A 26,097-nucleotide genomic window follows, 5' to 3' on the forward strand; every position below is an offset into this window, starting at 1 on the left:
ACATCAATTACATAAATTTCTTTATTTAAAGGAAGAATGTGTGACTTTTTGATCCAGTAGATGCCCTCTTGAGCACCAGCATGAAACCAATACAAAGTGCTGTTAGGCCACGCCTCCTCCAGAGACACACCTCCAACCCCTCACCCCTCGTGTTCACAGGAAGGAGTTTAGCGCAAGCAGCAGACAAAATCGTCCTCGGCTCGATTTGTAATCACCTGTGTCCTGCATTGTTGTGTTAGCATGCTAATGTTAGCGCTCTTTAGTTAGCTCGTAGCTTCACATTGTTGTGCTAGCATGCTAATGTTAGCGCTCTTTAGTTAGCTCGTAGCTTCACATTTCATGTAAACTGACACAGAATGAGCGTGATCTAAAAACTCTTACTAACATCCAAATAATCAGTGAGTATGTTCTTCTTCTTCTCTCTAGTTCTTGACTAAAACAGCTTTTATACACAAGGGGAGGAGCCGGCCGTCCCGTCCATGTAAACACGGCTCTGACAACAACACAGCCAGCGGGACTCGAGCTTCTCCCTCATTGTAGACAGTCAGGACTCAGAGACACATTTACACAGGATAGACTGGATTTATGATACATGTAAAAATTAATACAATGACAAGAAACCTCCTTCATGTTTCTCCTTTTGTTCAAACGCTCCAATATCTGGTTTTGCTTTTTAAAGTCTTTTGAATTCTTGGGTGTTTTTCTGCAGCCCCAGCAGATGTATCAGAGCGATACTTTCATTTTCTTTGAATAGTTTTACAGCAGCGATCAAAAGTTTTAAAATAAAATCTTCAGCACTAAACATGCAGAGTTTTTGTCATCACTCGTGTTTTTTGATTCATCCTGATTCCAGAAAGTTAAAAACATTGTTTTGGTTAAATTGTTTCTAAATCATTTGAGGTCACATATACTAACTCAGGTGTGAAAGAAGCGGTGGGATTGAGAGAACGGCGTCGGACATACCCGTGTTGAGGAGGCCTGTCCGGTTTGAGGCTCGGCTGTAGTTGAACGCTCCGTCAGCCTCTGTGCGAGGAACCTGTCTGTACCTCCTCAGGATCCCCCGTCTCAGAGTAACACAGACAGACGGCATGACCGGACTCCAGTGTGGTCAGAACTCCGGTTTTCACGGGTCACTCGGCTTCAAACATCCAGTCAACGAGTTGTTCTATTTGAATCCAGCAGGAGTGAGTCAGGCTGACATTCAGACGGTAGAAGTAGTTTTTTCCACTTCACCTGCTCAGGTAAGAGCAGAAACATCCCGTCTTATTCCACCACTTCACAACAGGCTTTGACAGACAACAGATCCGGCCAATGAGGCGTCAGCTTTGAGACGTGTGTCTGTCATCACCTGGGATTACCGCTCGTTCTGTCAGAGAAGACGAGACGCCGCCGGCCGGCCGGCTCTCAGCGGCGGCGGCGGCTCGGGTTACCGGCCTCTGTGTTCACAGGAAAACGTGATCCGACAGAAGAAAGACGACAAAGAGCTGGAACCAAAACAACCTCCGAGAGACGCCAAGAACCCACGACCATGAGCACAAAGGACATGAATGAATAAACATTACAGTATTATTTCTGTGACACGCAGGGGGGTGTCTTTATTTTAGGGTCGTGGTTAATGTCGGCTTCCTTTCAGAGCTGGACCTCTCTGAAGTACGTCAAAGAGAAAAGTGGATTCTGGACATTCTTAGAACTCCACAATGCAAATGATCCACCAGATCCTCGACTGGTTCTTTGCTCTACTTGAAATTATTTCTTGGAGTATTTTTTATTTTTAATTCTTCTTCTCCACAGAAACCTCAGGTGAAAGGTAATGGAAGTCAATTAAGACAAAGTGAACTAAAGTAAAATACAGATTGAATTAATTCTGATGAGGACGATATGTTTAACCAGTCCAGAGGGTTTTTTTAATTCAATTAGCAATGTTTATTTTAAGAATCATGGTGCAAAAAAATCTGATTATTCAGATTTATAAGGTTTACATTGTTGTTGTTTTTTATATGAATAAAGCAAAAGTGAGCATACAATATATGTTATTTAATTTATTGTTTAATCACCAGAATAACAGTAGGCTGTGTACTTTAATCTACACCTAAACCGTCTGTGAGGCGCGTAATCTACAAGATTAAAGAGAGCCCTCGGCCCTGATGATTCATTTCCCCCGGCCTTTGACAAGAAGATGAAAGCCACAACTGAAGCTCTCACTCCACGCTGTCAACCTGTCGCCTGACAACGCGCTCCTTCGGCTCGAGTGTTTGGCGGGTTTGAGCCGTTGTTAACACGCCCACTGTGAGCTGGCTGACACCGCTCGCTGACGTGGCATCATCCTCAGAGATGAGAAACATTGAGTGGAGTCAGAGGGTGGAGGTGTTTTTAAAATGAGCTGAGAGGCCTTAAAGGACGATGATGGGAAACTTAAGGTGGAGGGATGACTTCTTCGTCCCAACAACAACAGCCCCCATGACGCCCAGCCACAATCTTCAGACTGTGTTGTCCCAACAACCACGTGACGTCCAGCCTCCACCATCAGACTGTGATGTCCCAACAACCACGTGACGTCCAGCCTCCACCATCAGACTGTGATGTCCCAACAACAACCACGTGACGTCCAGCCTCCACCATCAGACTGTGATGTCCCCCACAACAACCACGTGACGTCCAGCCTCCACCATCAGACCGTGATGTCCCCACAACAACCGTGACGTCCAGCCTCCACCATCAGACTGTGATGTCCCCACAACAACCACGTGACGTCCAGCCTCCACCATCAGACCGTGATGTCCCCACAACAACCACGTGACGTCCAGCCTCCACCATCAGATTGTGATGTCCCCACAACAACCACGTGACGTCCAGCCTCCACCATCAGATTGTGATGTCCCCACAACAACCACGTGACGTCCAGCCTCCACCATCAGATTGTGATGTCCCCACAACAACCACGTGACGTCCAGCCTCCACCATCAGACCGTGATGTCCCCCACAACAACCACGTGACGTCCAGCCTCCACCATCAGACCGTGATGTCCCCACAACAACCACGTGACGTCCAGCCTCCACCATCAGATTGTGATGTCCCCACAACAACCACGTGACGTCCAGCCTCCACCATCAGACCGTGATGTCCCCACAACAACCACGTGAAGTCCAGCCTCCACCATCAGATTGTATAGTCCAAACAACCACCGCCGTCCTCGTTCATGCACGGCCTGCTCCGACCTCCACCTCAGCGCCAAGGAAGTGTGGACAACAGGAACGCAAGTTATACAAAGGAGAAATCCTTCCTGAATATTATCTCAAAGCTTCTCGAGATAACACTTATGAATTGGCGCTTTACAAATAACGATTATAATTGATTGATCGTACAGCATCGTATCCTGTGTCATATCGTATTGTATGCCATCGTATCGTGAGCAACCCTGAGATTCACATCCTTATTGGTGAGTCTCTCCACATCTATCTCGATAATGTCCACATTAACCGTCAGAGACACGGAGGAGCAGTGATATGAAGAGTCTTAGCTCTGGATTTATAAAAGAAAGTCTCACTTTGAGTCAGTGACAGCCGACTCTGTCTGTTACATTTACTCATTTATACACAACTAACACCCAGAGGGGAAAGAGGCTGATTTATGCATTTCCAAATGCTCTGAGTGTTCACTTGCTTTGAACGTCATGGCTCTGAACGGCTGGTGGGCTCATTGACTTGCATTACCACGTCCTGCTTTTGAACCTTGAAGGGCGCGTGCACTAAAACAGATGATGACCCATAAATGTACAGCCTCCCTGTCGCTCTGCTTCGGTCCTGGCCAGACGGATATCTAATTATTATTTTATTTTTTTTGTTCTTTCTTCTGTGGCCCGGAGCTGCGGTCTGTCAGCAGGATTATCTGACACAAAGAGTATTTTAGTGAGGAAACAAGGTGCGTCTTGGTATCTTTTATTCATCAACAGAAGGTCCTGACTGTGATCGGTTACACCTCGTTGTTGTTGTTTTTTCTTTAAGTGAGCAGCTCAAGAAGAAAAAGGTGTTTAAACCAGATATAGAAAGGTTGAATCAGCCGTTATGGACCAATCATTTAAGGATGAGAAGCAGCGTAATCTCTATTTACTTTATACACGGTGGTCTGGATTGTCAGCATGGGAAGCAGCATATGACATATTTTTGTAGGCCAACCAGGAAGTAGCATCTCCATGGGGGTCTAACGAGAATCCTCCTCTGGGATGTTTTCATGGGATTTTGGATCATTGCGGAAAATAATCTCCCCGTTGACTTTTAGACGTTAGACCCCATGGCGCTCAAATGCTAACTCACTTCCTGGTTTTAGGACTCATTCCTGTGGCGCAGTCCCGGGAAATTGCAGGTAAATAATTTTAATTTTCTGACTCCTACCGCTGAAGTGGGAAGAGAAGCTGCTGGATCATTTATATTCTACTGTTGGACTAGACCAGGGGTCTCCAACAGGTAAGCATTGGCTTATTGCAATTTCACACATGTACAAACAGCAGCTTAATTCAGCTGAGCTATGTAAATAAATGCAAGCGATTTGATTCAAGTAGCCCTTGGCCACTTTCATTTTTTTGAAAGTAGCTGTCAGATGAAAAAAGGTTGGAGACCCCTGGACTAGACTCAACAGATGAACAGGCGCTACTCAGGGATGTTAAGGACCAAGAAATGGCAGTGTGTTGGGTCATGTTATTTAATACCAATGTAGAGAAAAAGTCTGCAGAACAAACTTTTATGGACTTGTATCCATTTTGGGGGAATGTAACATCATTTTTCAGGGCACAGTTACGACTGAATCCTTCGACTCAAAACCGTTTCCTGAAGTTGGCCCTCCCTTTGTGTGCGGGCTACAGATGTTATCCAGTTTATTTCTTAATTCAGGAAAAAGATAAATATATCCGTTTCACACAGAGCCTCACACAGAGGTTATTCATGGACATTTCCCATTATTCTTCCCGCGGAGTTATTTCAGATGGATTAGAGGGCATCAGATGGTATCGTCTTTGAGTGCGTTCACCTTCCCCGTGGCACTGCCTTATAAACATTTAAGCAGCCAGCAGGAAACACTCTGCGCCCTGTGATAAATGTGTTATGCTCAAAGTGAATTATGATCCAACTGAAGATTGTGGAATCGTCCCGTTGGAGGCGGTGAAAGCTCAGTATTTCTCATTTAAATATTCATGGGGGCTAGACAAAGGGAGGAAATGGAAACAGAGTCAGATGAAATCCCAGGGTTCACGTTTCCAAGACGGAGGACAAAAAAAGAGGAAGAGGAGGGTGTAAGGAGAAACTTGAGCTCTTCAGAAAAGCTCAGGTGGAAAAGTATAATATGATAATGCACAACTGAAATCTTGTTACAGCAACCAGACAACAAATGATTGGTTCATACCATTGTTATTATCATTACACATTGTGTGGGGGCGGCAGAAGCTCAGTCTTTAGGGGGTTGGGTTGGGAACCAGTACGTGGCCAGTTCAAGTCCTGTTGCGGACCAAATCTGGAAATTGGTCTCAAGCATGTCTCAACAAAAATTGGGTTAGACGATAAATAAAGTATCTTCTTCTCTTATAAGGACAGTAGAACAAGGCAATGGACAGCACTAGAAAAGATAAGGTAGAAAACTGAAATTTTAGAAGGAGTTTAAAGTTTTGTCTAAGGACATGACTTCATTGAAACTTACATTTGTGGCTTTTTAGTGTCGTACTGCTGCCTCACAAAGACCAAAAATGGCACCCCAAAATTGGAAAATTGAAGCACTCTTCCTTTAACACCTTGTAAGTGGCTTTCAGAGTTTGAATCACCTTGGAACTCCTTCGTGGTTCATTTAATGGGAAATGTGAATGTTCGAACACATTCAAAGGCTAAGAAATGCTTTTTAGGACAGACACCACGAACAGGACCATACAATGAAGGATGTCCAGCCACAGCTACATTTTTAGAGAAGATCTACAGGGTAATTCACCTTTTGGAAAGGCTTGGGGTCTAAATAACTGATCACAGCAGAATGCTTTTGAATCACTTTAGTAGACAACATGTGCTAGCAGCCATAAAGAGGACTTCAATGGCTGGAACATTATCCTTGGGATGGGGATGGGGGCAAGCTCAGATTGTTCTGAGGTTAGAACAATCTGTTGTTCTGAAGTGACTGACACATTCACAAAAAGAGACAGACCTTTTCTTTGAAAGACTAAGATGCATTTTCCCCCCATTAGCAACAGATTCCAGTGTCAAAAACAGAATTTTCAACGAAAAGAACATAGTAGCTGCTAGATTCATGCTGCCTTTAATGATAAGTGTGTTTTTTCAGACTCACTAATATGGTTCTTTTGGACGAGCGCGGTACTGATTTCAGAGCAGGGAAAAAGAGATGTGCGATGAAGTGATAGAAGTGGTTCTTAATGTGAACCCCGAGAGTTCATCCAGTGTCATTTGGGCCTTTAGAAACCCATTAAAACACTAGATGTCCTCTCTTTCAGCTGGCTGTTTTATCAGTCTGCCTTCGTGGGGAAGCTAGCACCGGGCGGCTCGAAGAATGACTCCAAACGGTCGAGACTGGAGATCCATCAAAAGCAGCGGGGGAGGGGAATGATTGCAGCGCCCAGCTCATCCATCTCTGAGCAAATTACAGCCACCGCGAGGGAGAAATCAACCGCAGAAGGACGGATGAGAGGAGAGAAGAAGTGGACAGGGAGAGAAGAGAGTGAGGGGAGTAATCAGAGGAGAAAAAGAAGGGAGGGAGACGGACGAATAGAGAATTAAAAGATAGAGAAGGGTGATGTGCAAAGAGGAAAGATGCATTTAAGAGTCAAAAAAGAAGGACATAGTGAAAGATGTGAGGGAGGATGTGGGCAGATGAAGCATAGGAGGGAAAAGAAAACACTGTGGATCATAGAAGAAGGGAATAAGGAGAGGAAACCAGGAGGAAAGGATATCAGGAAGAAAGGAGGGATTGATGGATAGAGGGAGGGAGGTAGGTGACAAATGAGCCCAATATTCAGTCCCTTCTCCGGTCGCCCTCCACCTCCGGACGATGAATCTCTGAAGAGGCTGAAGACGGGGACATCCATCAGCAGTGTGACAAACCCCAACTCTACAGACAACACCTCATCCAAGAACTATAAAAACAACACTGTCTTATTTATGGACACTATAGAAAAGATCGTGACCCTCAACCATCCCCCAAAACTTTAACACACGGGAGGAGCCTGTCCATCCCTGAACCAGCCTCCATCTCAGGGGTGGAGCTGAAAGTAATGGGAGCAGATAAAACTGAAGCTGGTGGGCGTCCAGGAGGGAGAGAGAGAGGCTGTACAATCCAGTGTGGAGAGACACAATTACCTGTCTAAGCCTTTTTTTATCGAAAGAGGGGGATGGAAAGAGGGGATTTAGCTGGAGATTCCACTTCATAAATCCTCAGAGAGCTCAAGAACCTTTAAGCAGTTTGAGAATTTCATATAAAAAGGCATCTTAGTTATCCTTTCACTCTTGGTAAAATGAAGATACAGTACCGTTCTTTTCAAACAGCAAGGATTTGTTCAGTTTGTTCATAGGTTTTTTCCTCCATATAATGACCTTACTATCTGATCATTAAGGAAACATGCTGTGTTGAAGTGCTGGCTTTTCTCACAACGACACAGCAGCCAGTATGTCCTCCTTCTAAGAGGATCCTTTAGATTCCAGTCATGAATGGTAATTTTTGTTTTCTGTTTTAAGGCAAGGCAGTTGTAGAAGCCCCTCGGTTTGTCAGATATGAGAGCAGTTATCAGGTCAACAGGTGTTGCAGTGATGGAAGCGGTCAAGAGAAGTGGTTCAGATAGAAGTGATTGTACCCGACCTAAAAAGCCTCTGCATGTTTCTAATAAGCTCCACGAGCAGAAACGTGCTCAAACTAGGATCAATATTGGAGATGCTTTTGAAAAATGGAGAGAGGTTAGAACACAGAAAGGTTTACAGACCCATGCAGAGCTGGATAAACACTGAAGCTTCAGAGTCCTGTTTTTGTCAATGGAGTTTGGCAGCATTTAAGTTTGCGATGCTGGGGCTTCGTTTTCTAGTTTCAAAAAAGCATTCCACCAACACCCTTCTCCCTGATGAACACATGGGAGAAACTATTTGTTTATAGTTTGGATGGTTACATTACATGTTGGGTAAATTATGTTAACTTGACTCCAGAGTTTGTTTGGCCCATCCTTCAGCCCTGGCCTCCTCTCCTAATGGTGTAATAAGTGAATTTTTATATATTAATATAGCAGACATCAAATAGATCCTAACTCATACGGCTTCCTTAAAAGAGGAACCCTCTGGTTTTGTTGTTCTCAGCTCTGTGTTCACCCTGATGGAAGTCACTGTCTTCAGTTTGTCTACGTTAGACTCACAGGCTCAAACATGTTTCATACTTCTTTTTTGCCCCACGAGAAATCCTCCCTTCTTTTAACTGTTAGCCCTGCCACCACGTAGGAGAGGAGAGACGGCCCCGCCCACTCAGGGACGCTGACTGATGAGTGGTGGAGTATCATCTCTGGAGGACATGGACTTTCCCAACCAGGAAGGAAAGCCGTGCGCTTGACTACAACAACTGTTTTGGTTTGAGAGACTGATGCTGAAGTGCGACGTCTACAGGACTTCTACTCTCAAAGTCACATTTCTCAACAACTACAGCAACTGGAGGTCACTGTGGAGCGACGATTAGAAACGTTTTGATAAAACTGTCACACACATGAGCGACTGCTTGTATTTCTGGTGCAGACAGTCCCCTAAATAAAGCTGGCAATGGGGTTAGGGTGTTCTTAAAGAGGTCGTGATCCATATATTCTTTCCAGATGTGTGTGCTGCATCATTCAGATTGGTTCTTGGCTTATCACAGAGCGTTGTGAAGACCCCGTGACAGCAACATGATGAGAAAGTGTCCCTGCTCTGGACGAGAGATAATTGGAGTGCCACAGCAGAGCAGAAAGAGCAGCAGAGCGCCACAGATTCAGTTATTAAACCTGACAGGACACTGATAAGCTAGACAGAGTAACTGATTATCAGCTGTTTGATTCTCCACCTCTACTAATTAAACCGCTGTTGAACAAACAACACTTCACTTTACAGCATGCTGTTACTGTAATAGTCAAGAGGAAACATCAGTGCATGGTGGAGGTTCGGAGAGCTGGTTATGGTGCATGATGGAGAATTCAACGGATTCTGTTTTTCCTTTGAACTGTGGATGGAGACAGAAATCTAAACCTCTGTGGACATCTTCAAGATCTTCAACCAGTCCAGTTGCCATTGGATCAAGCTTCGAATGTACCATGTTTAAATATTGCCTGGATTTCGAGAGAGTAATTTTAAGATCTTTTTCCTTGCGGCCTGCAGCTTTCCCTCAATTAAAGCTGGTCGTCTTCTTGTGATAAACAGCCACATGTCAAGAACAAAGAACACAAAATGTTGGACGTCCTCCATTGTTGCCCTTCCTTTACGGTGTTTCTTTTTTGGGTGTATTTTAATTGGGCAGAACTGACTCCTACAATGTAGTTGCAGCCATTACAGCCATATTCCTGCAATGGGAAGCGATCCATTGGCGCAATCCCAGAAGTTGTACCTGTACCCCATACAAAAACCTTTCACGGTGTGGGGGATTACAGGGCTCGACTATCCTCGTGTGCCTACTTTAGGTTGCTAAGGATATAATTGGATAGTTGCGGAGGGGTTTGGTGGAGGGTCGAATGTGGTTCAAGGCTCCCTGAGGTGCTGAAGATTGGAACATTGTATTCTTCATTTGAGAACTATAATTTGAATTTAAATAGCACATGGAAATGTATCCCATGGGTTACAGATTTCACTCCTGAAAACATGTCATCAGTTCGTATGTCTTAACTGTCCACTAGAGGAGCGTCTGTGTGTGAGAGAGTCCCTTCCTCTCGTATCAGGAGAGAACAGATGGTTGACCTGAAGCTGCGATGAGATCAGGGTGATGATGACGAGGATGATGATGAAGTGTCAGTCTAATAATGAAGCTGCACTCGAGTGTTTGCCGTTCAAGCTGAGGGGGGATTCTCAAAAATATCTGTTACCTCACCCTGACACAGAGTGCAGATATCAGACACTTAACTGTGACGCACCTGCAGGCTTTTTGTGGAGTGAGTTCATGAAGGACAGCGTTTGAAATAAGGAACCCTTGACACTAAATACTCTGTCATGAACTCTTGTTCACATGTGGCCGTTTGAGTTCATTTAAAATACCTTTGTTAAATCTCAAATCAGCTCCATGTTTGGAAAACAACATCCTGTATGGTTGGAAATAAGTGTATGCCTATACAACACTGTCACCACACTGCAAAAACTAAAATCTAAACAAGTATATTTGTTTAATTTCTGGTCAAAAATATATCATTACACTGATTTTAAGCCTTCTTTCAAGATATCCGGAGAAAAAATTAGACCTGAATTGCTTGTAAAAAATCTATAATCAGCTGATGTGGCAAGCTTAATTCATTAGTTGAGGGTCTGGAAATGAAATGTACTAACTAATGTAGATGTAGACACCTCATTCAAGACAATAAAGAACACCAAGGCGTAGACGTAGCGCCACACACGTGTATCCTGTGGAATCCACCGTTTCTACTTGAGACACAACTCAACCTGTCCGATCGTTCTTCTTCGCAGCTGCAGCGTAAGATGAGCTATAATCTCCATGACTGTTCTCATCCTTTAAACTTTGAGTTTCAGCATCTTCACTGTGGCTGTCCTTTTGTTGTTCCTAAGAGGAGAACTAACCACTACAGAAACACACCTCACAGCTCATGTACTTTAGCTATGAAAGGATATTTTAGACATTTAAGCGGGTGTCTGTGAAGCACTTGAAAGCGACGCCATTGTATTTAATCTAAACACCGACAATACAAAAAAACAGAAGCTTCAGTGTTTATCCAGCTCTGCATGGGTCTGTAAACCTTTCTGTGTTCTAACCTCTCTCCATTTTTCAAAAGCATCTCCAATATTGATCCTAGTTTGAGCACGTTTCTGCTCGTGGAGCTTATTAGAAACATGCAGAGGCTTTTTAGGACCTTTTTAGGACCCTAACCCGTTTGGTCCTTTGAACTATGAATCTGCTGTAATGTGTTGTGTTTATCTTTGGAATGCCTTATCTCCCATCTGCAGAACAACTGTACTTTTTTTTTTTTTTAGGTACTAATAAAGAAATGTTAAACCATATGATTCATGAAACTCGACTAATCAGACTGAAGACAGGAAGTTGGCTTTGACATCTACATGCCATCTTTGCACAAACATACTCAGTGTTGACTCAAACCAATGCCGGCGCCTCAGCAGCATTTCAAAACAAAAACAGTGATTTGCATCCCCTTTATTTCATCTGAGGAGTTCAGGAGAAGCGGAGTCAGCAGGGACGACCTCTCCGCTGCTTCACCGACGACTGAAAAAAATCATCAAAAGACGTCTTCCTTTTTCCATCTGCCAAGCCGTCAAATTCATGTCAGCTCACAATGGGAGTTCAGGCTGAGCGACACAGGCGCCGCACCACACTGAGATCATCAAAACCCTGCGAAAACGGAAAAAGGGATCAAACCCGTCTTTCCCTTCTCCCCACGGTGCTCAGAGTCACGTCTGTCACAGACCGAGAAAAAGAAGCATCACTGTGAAATAGGTTTTCTGGAGCCGCTGTCGCTACGCATCCACTCGTATACGTTTCATCCCTGAACCTGAGAATAAAGTATGACCATTGGAAAAGGATTCTTTCTGGCAGCAGCTGCGGCAGCACGATCAGGTGAACAGATTTTTACTGTAACAGCAGGAAAACTGAGACGCCGTGGAGTCCGGGAAGCACAGCCAGAATTCAATCCTAATCCTTTTAGTAGCTGATTCCTCAGATCAAATGGCTCAAAACTATAAATGGGCCATTTTTATTTTTCTATTGTGGATGTCAGGAATACATTCGAGTGTGACAACGGGGATTTTGGGCTGCATTTATTTCAAAACCAATTTAAAAGCCAGAGGACATGGGCGCTGAAATGCCGGGGGAAAAAATTCTCAAATGGCTTTTAAACCATCCAAAAACAGAAGAAGAGCACTGCATCAATATCTTTGAAGAGATATTTTAGGGATTGTATGTGAAGAAGGGGAGCACAAATATTATGAAGATGACTGAACAGTGTCTTACTTAAAGGCACAACAGCAGTCAATCAACAAAAAGTCTGCCAGGAAACTGTTTTTTTTGTTTTTTTAAACCTCCTGTTTGGTAACTTGTTGAGTGGAGACATTTCTGTGACTTCCTCTTTTGACAGACAGTCTCACTGTGTCATCGAGGCAGCGAGCAGACGGCCAAATGCCAGCGCAAGGAAGAACATATGGTGCCATTTACGCAACACCACCCGGTTAACTCTTGCTGAAGAAAAAAAGACACATCTGCTCGGCTCCCGATGAGCGAGAGCTGATCTCACAACAACCAAAACACGAGTCAGTGTGATGGAAAACCAACAGACAGGGATCATTTAGTTAAAGTTAAAGTTTTCCGCCCATTATTTTATTTTTATTCTCCAAATTTAGAATTGGAGAAGGAAGAAGTGCAGAAAAAGGGGATTATATGTCGGCTAGTTATTAAATCTGAGGCTGAACTTGTTTCAGAATCTTTGTAGTGTTGCTTTAAAGCAGCAATATATAACTGACACCTAGAGTTTAAAATGGGTACTGCAGTCTACATTCTAAACATCATAGAGAGCTGTCCCCCCCCCCCCTCACTCAGGTCACCATGTGGTGGACTCTGAAGCTTCAGTGTTTATCCAGCTCTGCATGGGTCTGTAAACCTTTCTGTGTTCTAACCTCTCTCCATTTTTCAAAAGCATCTCCAATATTGATCCTAGTTTGAGCACGTTTCTGCTCGTGGAGCTTATTAGAAACATGCAGAGGCTTTTTAGGTCGGGTACAATCACTTCTATCTGAACCACTTCTCTTGACCGCTTCCATCACTGCAACACCTGTTGACCTGATAACTGCTCTCATATCTGACAAACCGAGGGGCGTCCAAAACGGTCGTGTGGGGGGTCGTCTTAAAACCTCCTACCTTCTCTGGTCCAAATAAATCCAGAGCATTCAGGAGCAGAATCTAAAGTTAGAAGGAGGACATACTGATCTGACCTTTAAGTCTTCTGGGATGATGACTTGTATTATCAGCACGTTAGACCGCTTTTTAAGAAGTCATTTTGAGATATAAAATATTTCAAGAACCCTAATTTTAGAAAACCTACCATGCTCATGTTATCCTGCTGCGTTTGTCTTGGACTCTGAATGCGATAAGATGTACTATCGTTTAAGTTGATGTGTAAAGGTGCATATTCAGTGAAATGGTTTAGATGATGTTAGCATGTAAAAGCCTGGATTATAAAAAGATGTTCTTACTGAAACAGTTCAGGACAGACTGATCTGAGGACAACTCAGGCATCGTGACGTCCATCGTGACTGCAGCTGCAGGGGAGAGAGATGGCCAGTGTCCAGCCTGAGACTGAGGCAGTGGACCGTGTAATTACCATATACCTGCACTTTATGGAGCTCTGACTCAGAACTATACTGAGAACAGTGAGACGCCTTCAGGCTGGAACCTCCTGAGCAGAGAGAGCATGTCACAGTCAGCCCTGAAGCTCACACGTCTGTCCATTTTATTCTAGACTAATTCAGCTATCGTTCGCCTCCCCCTCTGTGGGGGGGGCAGAACATTTAAAGGAGCAGTAGTGAGTCTATAAATTGTGTTTTATTTTGAAATTAGCTGGATGCTCTGTGGGTTTCCTTGTCTGATATCCTCTCTTTTCAGAAGAGCCCCATCTGACAGAACTCACTCTTGTTGCCCTGCTGAACTGGTTGGAGGGTAAAATTTTTGCCTTTTTGCCTCCATGGAACCAGACTACGTAAAGGTTCTGCTGACGTTCATATATGATTCTTAAAATGGAAAACGTGTCTCAGTGTTTGACCATGGATTTACTGTACATTTACACAGATTAAAACACTGCTCAGGGGCTCACGGAGGTTTGAATTGGGGGATTTTGTTAACCACCAGTCTCTCACAGAACCATAAACAAGTCCTCCAGGCCTCCGACACGTGACCCTGCTCCTGATGACCATGAATGGAAACAAGACTTAGTGGAAACTGTGGCTCTGCTCCGGATGACTGAGCAGAAACAGACGCTCATTTAATGTCTCCAAACTGTTCAGCACGAACACGTCCCAAACACAAATGGTGTTCATTAAAAGCTATTCAACTATCCAACGTGTGATCAGGACTAGAACACTTTATTCCTGCTGAAGAGAAACATTTACTCACATGACCTGAAGAGATTTTATTACTGGTTTTTATTTACAAAGACATTCACTGTAGTTTTGCTTCATTTCTCTAGAATCTGTAAAACATAAACTAAAGGTTGTGTAAGGGCGTACTCACACCGTATTACCCCTCTTCCTACTAATTCCCCCTCTGGCCTGCACTCACACTGCTCCATGTCTAACCGGGCCTCAGCACGGTACGTCTTGTACAGAATGTCTTAATACAACACATGAAGGCCTTCACGTGATCATTAAACGTGCTCAGTTTACAACACAGACGGACTCAGGCAGTCGAGTCCTCGTCCGCACATCAGAGAACTACACGAACTCAAAAAAAAAAAAAAAAAAAGGGAAGGGTGGTCAAGTCAGTGTCTGAACACCACAGAGAACATGACAGCTACTTTACTGACCTGGTTCACTGTTACTTCTTCTGCCTCTGCAGGATTTTGCACTTCCACATCGGCTTCATTTTTCAACACCAAAGGTTCTCGTCTGGTCATACCCCACTCTCCCTCTCCCTGATTTCTGACTCTATCCTTTCTGTCCTGTCTCTACAATAAAGGCCCAAAAATAAATAAATCAAATAAAAATAATTGAAGAAATGCAAAATCAAAAACGGACAACTGGTGTCAAAAACACCCTCAGTCTCAATCAAACATAAGCAAACATAAGTATAATAAATCATAAAACCCCAGGATCAATATTTAATAAAATGAGACCAACTGTTAATCATGGCTTGGCTGGATCTCGGCGTGCTCCGTCAATATCTGATCAATACCTTATTAAGTTTAATCAGGTGTGTTTGTGCTGGAGTTAGAAAAAAACGAGCAGCAGCAGCAGCAGCAGCAGGGAGGTAGTGAAGAGATCCAATGTGGGTCAACACTTATTGTTTTATTTCTCACTGTAAGGCAGGGTTGGTCATTTTCTAAAACTAGCATGATTTTGAAAGCAGCATTCCCTCAGTGCTCCGTCTGCACCCCCTCCCCTCTGTGCTCCCTCATAAGCCACGCCCCCTCACTTACATGCAGCGCCGTCTCTCCAGAAGTGTAGCTCAGCTCATCTCTGTCATTGTGTAGAAACTACGTCGTCTCATGTCTCATTCAGTAAACTCTCAGTTTAAACTCCTAAAGTCATCGTGACGCAGTGTGGGATAAGAGAGACAGGGAGGCGTCTGATTGGTTCATCAGATTGGTACCTCGTGGCAGACACTGGTCGAAGTTTTTACAGACTTACAAACTGATCCAGATGATGGATTTTCTTTGTTCCTTTTTCAGAGAACATGAGTTATTAATTTCTGTCAGGACCTAAAGACAATTTACACCAAAATCTGAAAAAGTGGATCTGGAGGAAATGACCAACCCTGACTTTAAAGAAACCAAACTGCTCTAACGTGTGACTTTATGATGACTTCCCCTGAACAGCATTAACAGGAACATGAGTCCCGTGATGGTCCGACTCTAATGTGTGATATCGAATGTTTCTGCGTCTGCAGTCACGTGTTGGAGAGTGACGCCTTCTATTCACAATCAGCCTTCTTAAAAAGCAGTCGTGTGTCTTTTAAGCTGAAGCAAATCCAATTAAGGAGGGACTGCCTCTGAATGAATCTCTTATCAGCAATCACATCTCCTCCATCGGGCCACACACTGAATTAAAGTCATCACGTTATGGGGACTTGAGCCGCCGGGCGGGGACGTTATCACTTAATCCTGCAGCACAGAAAGACACTCCAGGAACTCGGTGTTCTGGGAAGCACAGCCATCTCAGTTTACCTCCTTTTCATCAGGCCGCCAGAGTTCAACACTTTCTTCAGAGGTTTTGAAAAAATTCTCAAACTCTGGAAATCAAAAATGATCATGAGCGTGTGTGCTTTAGGTTTTTTTACCTCATGCGACGTGACTTCTGAGTTTCTTCAAACGCTTCATGTATTTAGAACAAACAGAGCTAAAAGGTAATGGTGTTCAAACTGTCTGATTTCTTTCCATGTAGCGTGCTGGAGTAACAAGCTGGATTTTATAATGTTGATGGTGTGTTTCTGGTGTTTCCAAACCAAAAGCAGCTGAATGTGAGACAGAGAGCACGAGTTTCTGTAATCAAAAACATGAGCAGCAGTGGATGAAGCGTTACGATCTCGTCCTCTTCATGAGTGTAAGGCTCGCTAAAGATCGCTTCGTACTACACTGACCTGGTGGAAGCGTTTACAACAAGCGGCAACCTCAGGGCTTGAAAAATGAATCCAATGCGGAAGTGTAAAGTCCTGCAGTTCATCGAGTGTCCACTAAAGGCTGGCTGCAGGAACACAGGAAGTCACATACACACAACAGGCAAAAAAACCTGTCTGCAGCGGTTGCTGACATGATTGACAGGTGGGAGCGATGTAACTGTTTAAAAAGAGTCTCAAACCCCGCCTCAGCTCCAGCTCTCAGCCTGTCGTTAGGTCGACTGAAAGTTAGGCTGAGACAGAATATCCAAAAACTCTCTTCCAGATGGTAGGGATGTAACCGTATCGTCAATTTCACAATGTCACCTGTCATAGACCTTTGACGGTATGAAACCAGAGGTCATCTGGGCTAAAAGTGGATTTTAGTTACAGCTTCAGGGGAGCAGAGTGGAGGGAAGTGGGAACTACAGAGACCATAGTCCCATACGTCCTGATTATCCTGTGCGCTCTCCTCACTGCGTCAGTCCAGCAAAGATGGCGGACTTTGGCGTTAGTTGAGAGGGAGAACCTCTTGCAGAGAAGAGAGAGAGGATTTTGAAACTGTGGACGCTCCGGTGGCTTTTTAAATCTAGAGTTCATGGAGAAGGACAAGCGAACAGCAGTTCCACTGGTAACTCTGAGGAGGCTGACGGAGGCATGAAAAGGGGGCGGGGCTAAACAGTGAACCTAATCACCTCGCTCAGTTACAACATCAATAAAAGCTTTGGTAATCAAAGCAACATTATTATGCACACCAAGCCATTCATACCCAGCCTTTCATTACAGAGAGCTCTGAGTGCAGCTTTTATTGATTCCACCAGTGCAGTCTGTAAGTGTGCGTGTGTGTTTTTCATAATTAAAAGGCTGAGATTAAAACACCCACACACTCATCTTGTTAAAGTTATTAGATGCTCTGTCTTGTCTGGGTTTGAGCTCACAGTGGAGAGTGAATTAAAAAAACAAAGAGCAGATGAAGCCGACGACTGGCTGTGACCAGACGAGTGAGGAGACGATAGAAACTGAGCTCACATTTAACTTCTCATATGTTCATGAACAGGGAGACACAAGCAGTTAGCAAAGGGGTGAATGACTGAGAGTAAGACGCACGTCATCCAATGAAAACTGCTGTGGATTACATCTCTCAAACAACATGCAGCGCGACTTGTTTGGATGTGCCACACCTGCACAAAGTTTGCCAAATGTTTCCCCATGTTCAGCAAACATGGATGACGCAGCCTTTAACACCACACACCATCTACAGGGCAATGTGGAGATTACATAACAGAGACTACGAGCAGCACTAAGTATGTTGTCGTACCATTTTAGCTTTTTTTTCTTTTAACCGAGGGGATCAATAATTGAATTGTCCCCTCACTTTAAACCAGTAGCGAACGTGGTGTAGCGTAGCATCTGATATGCTCTGCGAGATACAGAATCACTGACGCTTCAATCTGCAAGATTTACGCCCCTGGGATGTTTTGCCTTCAAGCTGAATGTTTTCGAGGCGTAATGGGTGGACTAAGTGATCCCCCCTCTGTACAGTCTTCAGGGGTAGTAACAGAGGCGTTACAGAGGCGGGACAAGATCAGCGGGGGAGCGCAGCGCAGTGTGTGTGTGTGTGTGTGTGTGTGTGTGCATGTCTGAATGAGTGTGTATGTGGAGCTCCCGCTGTGCTGTGCGTCCAGAACGACGAGACGCGATGTGAACTCACAGACTGGCACACCAATATTACGACGTTACAGAATTAGTTCCAGCACTTTTGCTAAAAATAAATCTGTCTGAAAAGGACTAGACGTCGACTGATGAGTCCCAGATATTTGATGTAACATAAATATTCATTTCTGTTTGCTTCTTTCTTGAATTACATTTGCATTGATTCCCTTTTTATAAAATATAAAACTACAAACTATAGCAGCACTAAATATAAAGTATGCACCATAAGAGCTGAATTGAGAAATATATTTGAACAGTAATGTGACAGAAGGCCTGCTTCAGTAAAAGTCAGCCACAGCTCATTGTCAGCTAAATGCCTGGAGATGTAAGTTAAATGTCAGCGAAATGTCTGAGAATATTAATTTAAAGTACAGGTCAGGAGGAGGAAGAAGAAGAAGAAGAAGAGGGATGAGTTCGAGGCAGAGCTGGAGGGACTTCTGCACAGTCTGGATAAAAATAATCATATTTCACTTTCCGGCTGAGAGGTTTCAGACGGTGCGACTTCAGCAGGTCAAAGGTCAACAAGAGAGAACCTTTAGTAAAACATTAAAGACGGGTTTTATGCAGTTTAGTTTTTAAAGAGTTTCATCCAGCTTTAAAAAAACTCAACACCACCTCCTTTAAAACATCGTCAAAGATCCCAGCTCTCTTTTTTTTATATTTTCAACCTGAGGTGATCTGACACTACTACCACCCGACGTCCATGACGCCCAGCCTCCACCATCGGACTGTGTCGTCCCCTCAACCACCGCCATGACGCTCAGCCTCCACCATCGGACTGTGTCGTCCCCTCAACCACCGCCATGACGCTCAGCCTCCACCATCGGACTGTGTCGTCCCCACAACCACCGCCATGACGCCCAGCCTCCACCATCGGACTGTGTCGTCCCCTCAACCACCGCCATGACGCCCAGCCTCCACCATCGGACTGTGTCGTCCCCTCAACCACCGCCATGACGCCCAGCCTCCACCATCGGACTGTGTCGTCCCCTCAACCACCGCCATGACGCCCAGCCTCCACCATCGGACTGTGTCGTCCCCTCAACCACCGCCATGACGCTACCATCGGACTGTGTCGTCCCCTCAACCACCGCCATGACGCTACCATCGGACTGTGTCGTCCCCACAACCACCGCCATGACGCCCAGCCTCCACCATCGGACTGTGTCGTCCCCTCAACCACCGCCATGACGCTACCATCGGACTGTGTCGTCCCCTCAACCACCGCCATGACGCTACCATCGGACTGTGTCGTCCCCTCAACCACCGCCATGACGCTACCATCGGACTGTGTCGTCCCCACAACCACCACCATGACGCTACCATCGGACTGTGTCGTCCCCACAACCACCGCCATGACGCTACCATCGGACTGTGTCGTCCCCTCAACCACCGCCATGACGCCCAGCCTCCACCATCGGACTGTGTCGTCCCCTCAACCACCGCCATGACGCCCAGCCTCCACCATCGGACTGTGTCGTCCCCTCAACCACCGCCATGACGCCCAGCCTCCACCATCGGACTGTGTCGTCCCCTCAACCACCGCCATGACGCCCAGCCTCCACCATCGGACTGTGTCGTCCCCTCAACCACCGCCATGACGCTACCATCGGACTGTGTCGTCCCCTCAACCACCGCCATGACGCTACCATCGGACTGTGTCGTCCCCACAACCACCGCCATGACGCCCAGCCTCCACCATCGGACTGTGTCGTCCCCTCAACCACCGCCATGACGCTACCATCGGACTGTGTCGTCCCCTCAACCACCGCCATGACGCTACCATCGGACTGTGTCGTCCCCTCAACCACCGCCATGACGCTACCATCGGACTGTGTCGTCCCCACAACCACCACCATGACGCTACCATCGGACTGTGTCGTCCCCACAACCACCGCCATGACGCTACCATCGGACTGTGTCGTCCCCACAACCACCGCCATGACGCTACCATCGGACTGTGTCGTCCCCACAACCACCGCCATGACGCTACCATCGGACTGTGTCGTCCCCACAACCACCGCCATGACGCCCAGCCTCCACCATCGGACTGTGTCGTCCCCACAACCACCGCCATGACGCCCAGCCTCCACCATCGGACTGTGTCGTCCCCTCAACCATGACGGAGCTCCCCCAACACTCAGCGAGGTGATCGGGCACTACAACCACCCAACCTCCCTGCTGGCTGCCCAAGCCTCATTGTCAGACTGCGTCATCTCACACCCACCGCCGTCCTGCATGCACAGCGTGCCCCGACCTCCACCTCAGCGGCGAGGATGTGTGGACAACAGGAAGGCGAGAAATCCTTCCTGCATATCATCCCATATGCTTTTGTAAAGCGTCTCAAGATAACACTTAGTACGAATTGGCGCTATAAAAATAATGATAGATATTTGATAAACAGTTTAAGGCCACGAGTTTATTTAAACATTAAAGTCCATATTTATGTGGTTGGAGTCCCCTCTTCCCTCTCTCCTCTCACATGCCAACAAAGTTTGGATGTTCTTTTAGAGACACTTCCATAGTAAAAGGACTGTTTTGGTGAAGAGCCCCCTTTGGACAGTTTATCCATAGAAAGTAGGTTAATTGTAATTATAACTTCAGCCCCTTAATTCTGATCCCATCTGCACTGACCACGCTGCTGATTTTTCCCCCCTTGAGCTCGGTTCTAATTTCACCCGTCGATCACATCTCTGATGTCATCGGGACTCAAACTTCTGCTCTCGTTTCTAAAACTTCACAGAACTTTTCAACAGTCCGACAGTCAGACGTTTCAAGGTGTGATATTTACGTCCCCTGTGACGTTTGGCCTTTAATATGAATGTTGTGGAGGCCTCTGTACCGCCTTCAGAGGAAGTAACACAGGTGGGTGGAGGGGCGAGACAGGATCTGCAGAGCCAGCGGGGGAGTGCAGCGTCAAATGTGTGTGTGCATGTCTGACTGTGTGTGTGTGGAGCTCCCGCTATGCCGTGCTCTAATGTGCTTCCCGCACTGCCCATAATGCAATGTGAATTCATCAGTATTACAGTTGCAGAATCAAAATGAATGCACAAAAGGCGTAACGACAGCCGAGCTCCGATACAGTAATTGTGCTATGAAGAGGTTCTTTTAAAGAGGATGGATAATACAGGAAGCCCGGAGTGGTCGGGGTTAAATGAGGGAGCAAACACAACCCGGGTCAGTCATCACAGATAGAGCATGAACTGTGTGCTCTGACGCAGGAAAGCTGACAAACCCGCAGGAGAAGCAGAAGATCTGGTGAAGTAAAGCAATAAAAAGCTTGTGTGATTTCTAAACCTCAGCTGCGGTATCAGTTGGATAAAATGTGACTTCTGTTCTGACATTTTCACATTGAACAACAAGTGTCTGATAAAAGCCTCCACCACGGCTCATTTCAGCTGACAGTTAGAATGACTCCATAGTCAATAGATGCATTAAAAACACATCAGGTCTAAAGCAGCGTCTCTGTTTGAACACTTTGTCCTCCCCTCCTTTGTGTATTTACATAAAGGGCACGACCTGCTTACATTCAGAGTGGAACACACAATCCAGACGCCATTAACGACAAACAGCCTCTGATAATGAACACTTTACCAGAATGCTTCACCGTTTTCACTAGCTTTTAAGTGCCCGTGAATCAAACCATTAAAATCCATCGTGGTTGACTGAATGAAAGAGCGATATTTAAATCATCACATCCTACATATTTCACAAATGCACATTCAGGCCAAAAAGACAAATATTCAAACGAGGCAACCAGAGATTTAGGGCTTCACAGAAATGGGAAGGGAATTAGTCCTAAAACAATCTTGAGTTAGGGCTGCTCGATGGCGCCATAATCACAATATGTAATGCAATATCACAGAGAAAATATATTGCAATGTCACTTTCTTTTCCATTATCATGCAGCCTCATCTTGAGTCCATTGTAATTTGTGTTTTTTGACCTTTGACCCCTGTACCCCTGGTATCAAATCAGTTCATCCTGGACTGAATGCTCTCTTGGTATTCTAAAAGATCTTGTTTACAAAAAATTTAAAAATCTGAAAAGGGCTGATTATGTGCACATCCTGTAAGTGCAGAGCAAGTTAAAGTCTTTATATGTGATTTTTCACCTTTAAATGTATAAATCAAATATATCCTCTGAAAATAACTCTGTGAGTCATGACTGTCTACAATGGGTGTAACACCCGAGTCCCACTGTCTGTGATGTTTTCAGAGTTTTCAGAGTCATATCTTCACTTTGTTTACATCGCCAGGACAGCCGGCTGACTCCTCCCCTCGTGTATAAAAGTTGTTTAATTGAGAGACTAGAGAAAAGAAGAATAACATACTGTACTCACTGCTTAACTGTGTTTCTAGATCACGCTCATTTCAGGTAAATTTACATGCAGTGTGAAGATACCAGCATAATAAAGATCGCTAGCATTAGCATGCTAACACAACAATGCAGCGCCAGTTGTTTTGGTTTCATGCTGGTGCTCAAGGGCGACACCTGCTGGATCAAAACATCACATATAAAGTCTTTAAAAACAGCAGCAGGAAACAGAAGATATGCCCGCACACTTCATCAGTGCTTCAATTCTTTTATTTGTATAGAATCACAACGATCCAACCAGAGGTCTTCTCAGGTTATCATGTGGGCCACACTCAGTTTATTTCAGAGGTATTTTCAGGGGGAGGTGCAGAGAGTGACCACACATGGCGTGTTCTGCCTCCCCATCGTTGTTCTTTCAGTCCAGGGTCTGATGTGTTTTAACGTCTGTGTGTAAAACTGAAAGCACGCTGCAGTTAGCACTGAGAGTGCAGAGACGTCCTCCTGCTCACTCAGCTCTTTGTTGTGTGTGTGTCCATGACTGTACACTTTACACTCAGCTATTCTGACAGCAGGAAACGTGTGTGTGTGTGTGTGTGTGTGTGTGTGTGTGTGTGTGTGTGTGTGGTAGCAGGCTGGGATGGGAGGGATTTAATTGAGCATGAAAGACAACAGATGACCTCTGGTGCTTCAGCGCAGCTGCCAATCAAACATCTGCCGGCCCGAGGCTGAAGGGCGACCGCAGACCGCCCAAACATGGAAACAGCCTCCTGCAGTCCTTCATGCTCAGATTCACCTGTGGACTTCTGTTTGTAATACTCCACATGCTGAGGACGCTCTTCCTGTGACAGCCAGCGTCACAGAGCTGAAGCAGGCTGCTGAAGCTGCTGCTGCTGCTTTCAGTCAAACGGAGAATAAGGGAAGCAATCACATGAAAGCTGCTCAATCAAAACAGTCATCTGTGAGTCAGAGTCATGGCAGGCCCTTGAAGCATGAAGTTTTGATCTTTTAGAAACTGTTTCAGAACAGGGCGGGGTTCAAAATCTCAATCATTAAAGTTTGTTCTCTTCAAATCAGGAAACTGCACAAATGTTTTTCAAAATCTGAACTCTTTCAGACGTAGCGATGTACTCGATGACTCCTGGTAAGACGTTTGTATAACAGACTGTAAATATTAAAGCCTGAGTGCCGTCACCCGTCTGTTCAATCAGGTCAGCTACACGCCTTATTGTGAAGAACTCTTATCCTTCATCAAATCAAAACTGATGAGTCATCAAAACATTCACCCCCCGTGCAGAGTGTGCCCATCGACACACGAGCTGATCACACCTATAAGATTTAAGGAGAAACTTCTATCTCAGCCGGTGCTGCTTTAATTCATAGAAAACAACAAATGTTGCTCCTATGACAACACCCAGTCGGCACCTCCTCGCCGATTGGTCTCAAGGTGCGTCACGCAAGCAGAGCCAGGCGGCTGATTGGACGATCAGGTCGAGTGGGCTCGAGGGTTCAGACAGAGAGCAGATCAATGGCCGCCGCCGCCGCACAGGCTTGTTCACAAACAGTACAGACTCTGTTAGCCTCTCTTACTTTTACTCTGTCTCACACACACACACACACACACACACACACACAGCAGGGTACAGCGAGGCTGAGCACACACAAACACACGGTGAGTCACACATTCAAAAAGCAGTCCCCTACCCGACTCGTTGTTCTCTGAATCCATCTTGTTGGAGGAGAAGTTGTGGACGGCCTGCCAGGTGGACCTCGACACCGCTGTCTCTCTCTCTCTCTGTTTGTTTCCACACTCTCTCTCTCTCTGTCTCTCTCCCCCCCCCCCCACACACTGTCTCTCTCTCTCTCTGTCTCTCTCCCCCCCCCCCCACACACTGTCTCTCTCTCTCTCTGTCTCTCTCCCCCCCCCCCACACACTGTCTCTCATCCCTGACCTTGCAGTGTTAGCGTTTGCCCTCGCCGACGGCAGCAGAAGCAGATTGGCTGCAGGTGAAGCTGCAGAGTCAAACCCCCCCCCCCCCCCCCCACCAGAGAGAAGAGGGGGAACATGTTAAACACCCTGCACACACACACACACACACACACTGCGATTGCGTTGGTTTGTGTGTGTGGAGGGTTGAAGGTGTTTTAATCATCCTGATTGGAGAGTAATTATGCAGATTTACTGAGAGGGACGGCTGTTACAGGAATTTAGCGTTTTAAAATGTGTGTGTATGTCAGTGTGTGTGTGTGTGTGTGTGTGTGTGCCTGCAGGCCTCTGTGGTTGTATAACTGAACCAGATAGATTCAGTGAGTGTGGGTTTGTGCTTCTGTCTCTGTGAGGACGTCTGTTTAAAAGAAGTGAGGGGGGGGGGGGGGGGAGGGGGGTAGGATAGCCTCCTGGTGGCGTGTACAGAGGCTGTCGTCGTCATTGCATCGTCTTAGGGTCCGAATCCGACCTCTGACACACACACACACCCTTCTGTACCTGAGTACACTTGCACATGTACACAGTCTAACAGCAGGTGGTAGTATGCACATAGTTGGTTTGCAAATCCGCCAAGCAGAAAAAACAAGTAACCATGGCAACCACTCGCTGACTGAGTCCATCCTGCTAACTGTGGATGTTTCTGTTATTTCTGAGACGTCAACAACGACCCTCTTCTTACTTCCAAACGCACCGTGCAGCTCAGAGGATGAAACGGGCCCGTGCTGCGCGGATATGAGCCGTTTGGAACGACGTCACATAGCGGTCCCACTTCATGTTTGAGCTCGGTTGCGTTCACATACTCGAGTACACATGACTCTGGCCAGAGACCACTCGAGCACGGTACGCCTGTGTTCACACTGATCAAATGAACTGGACTCTGGGGTTAAGCGTACTGGGATCCGGGGGCACAGGTCCCTAATGTGGACCCACCCTTTATCTCAAAGCTCGTTTGGGTATTGGAGAAGGTCATTTCAAACATCGGTAACGATCAAGCCTCGTTTTCACAATCAGTGCATCTCCAGTAAAGTGACATGCATGAAGTTTGAAAACTTTCCCAAAGTTTACCAGAGGGGAAAAAGACTTCAAAGCCTGTCACTTGTACTCAGTGCGTCTGCATCTCCACACGACGTGCACATGAAGGAACATTTTTAATTCTGGCACTCAAGTCATTTCATGTACCGCTAGTGAGAAACACAAAAAGGTATGGACTGAATAAGCCTCAGAATCTTCACATGCCGGGTGCCGCTCCGCCGCCTTCACCGGCTCAACATCTGTGTCCCGACACCTGTCTGATGTTGATAGAGACACGAGCAAACAACCCGACCAACAAAACACAAGAAGAGACGTGAAATCCTTCCAGAGGTGCAGCGAGCCGAGCGTCACACAACAAGCAGACAAAGATAAAAGCTCCTCTCTCTCTCTCTCTCTCTCTCTCTCTGAGGAAACAGAGGGAGGCGCTTCTCCTTTGAAGTTATATTTAGGCCAAATCCTCCTTTGCAGAACAAACCGTCTTCCACTGTGCATACAAATCACAGCCAACAGCTGAGGGAGGAACCCGCTGCACACACACAAT

General features: G+C 45.7%; 1 protein-coding gene across 3 annotated transcripts in view; it reads right to left on the reverse strand.

Moving 5' to 3' along the window:
- The window catches only part of efr3a (EFR3 homolog A (S. cerevisiae)), a gene marked incomplete in the record, with an annotated part of 106,060 nt that overhangs the window by 74,228 nt on the left and 5,735 nt on the right, over positions 1–26,097 (reverse strand). Inside the window, 1 exon segment of one of the 3 annotated variants that reach the window (XM_065953530.1) lies at positions 24,242–24,364. Coding sequence (XP_065809602.1) covers positions 24,242–24,266 — 25 coding nt within the window. 3 annotated transcript variants of the gene reach the window in all.

This window comes from Labrus bergylta, chromosome 4, assembly GCF_963930695.1.
Source record: "Labrus bergylta chromosome 4, fLabBer1.1, whole genome shotgun sequence".
NCBI lineage: Eukaryota > Metazoa > Chordata > Actinopteri > Labriformes > Labridae > Labrus > Labrus bergylta.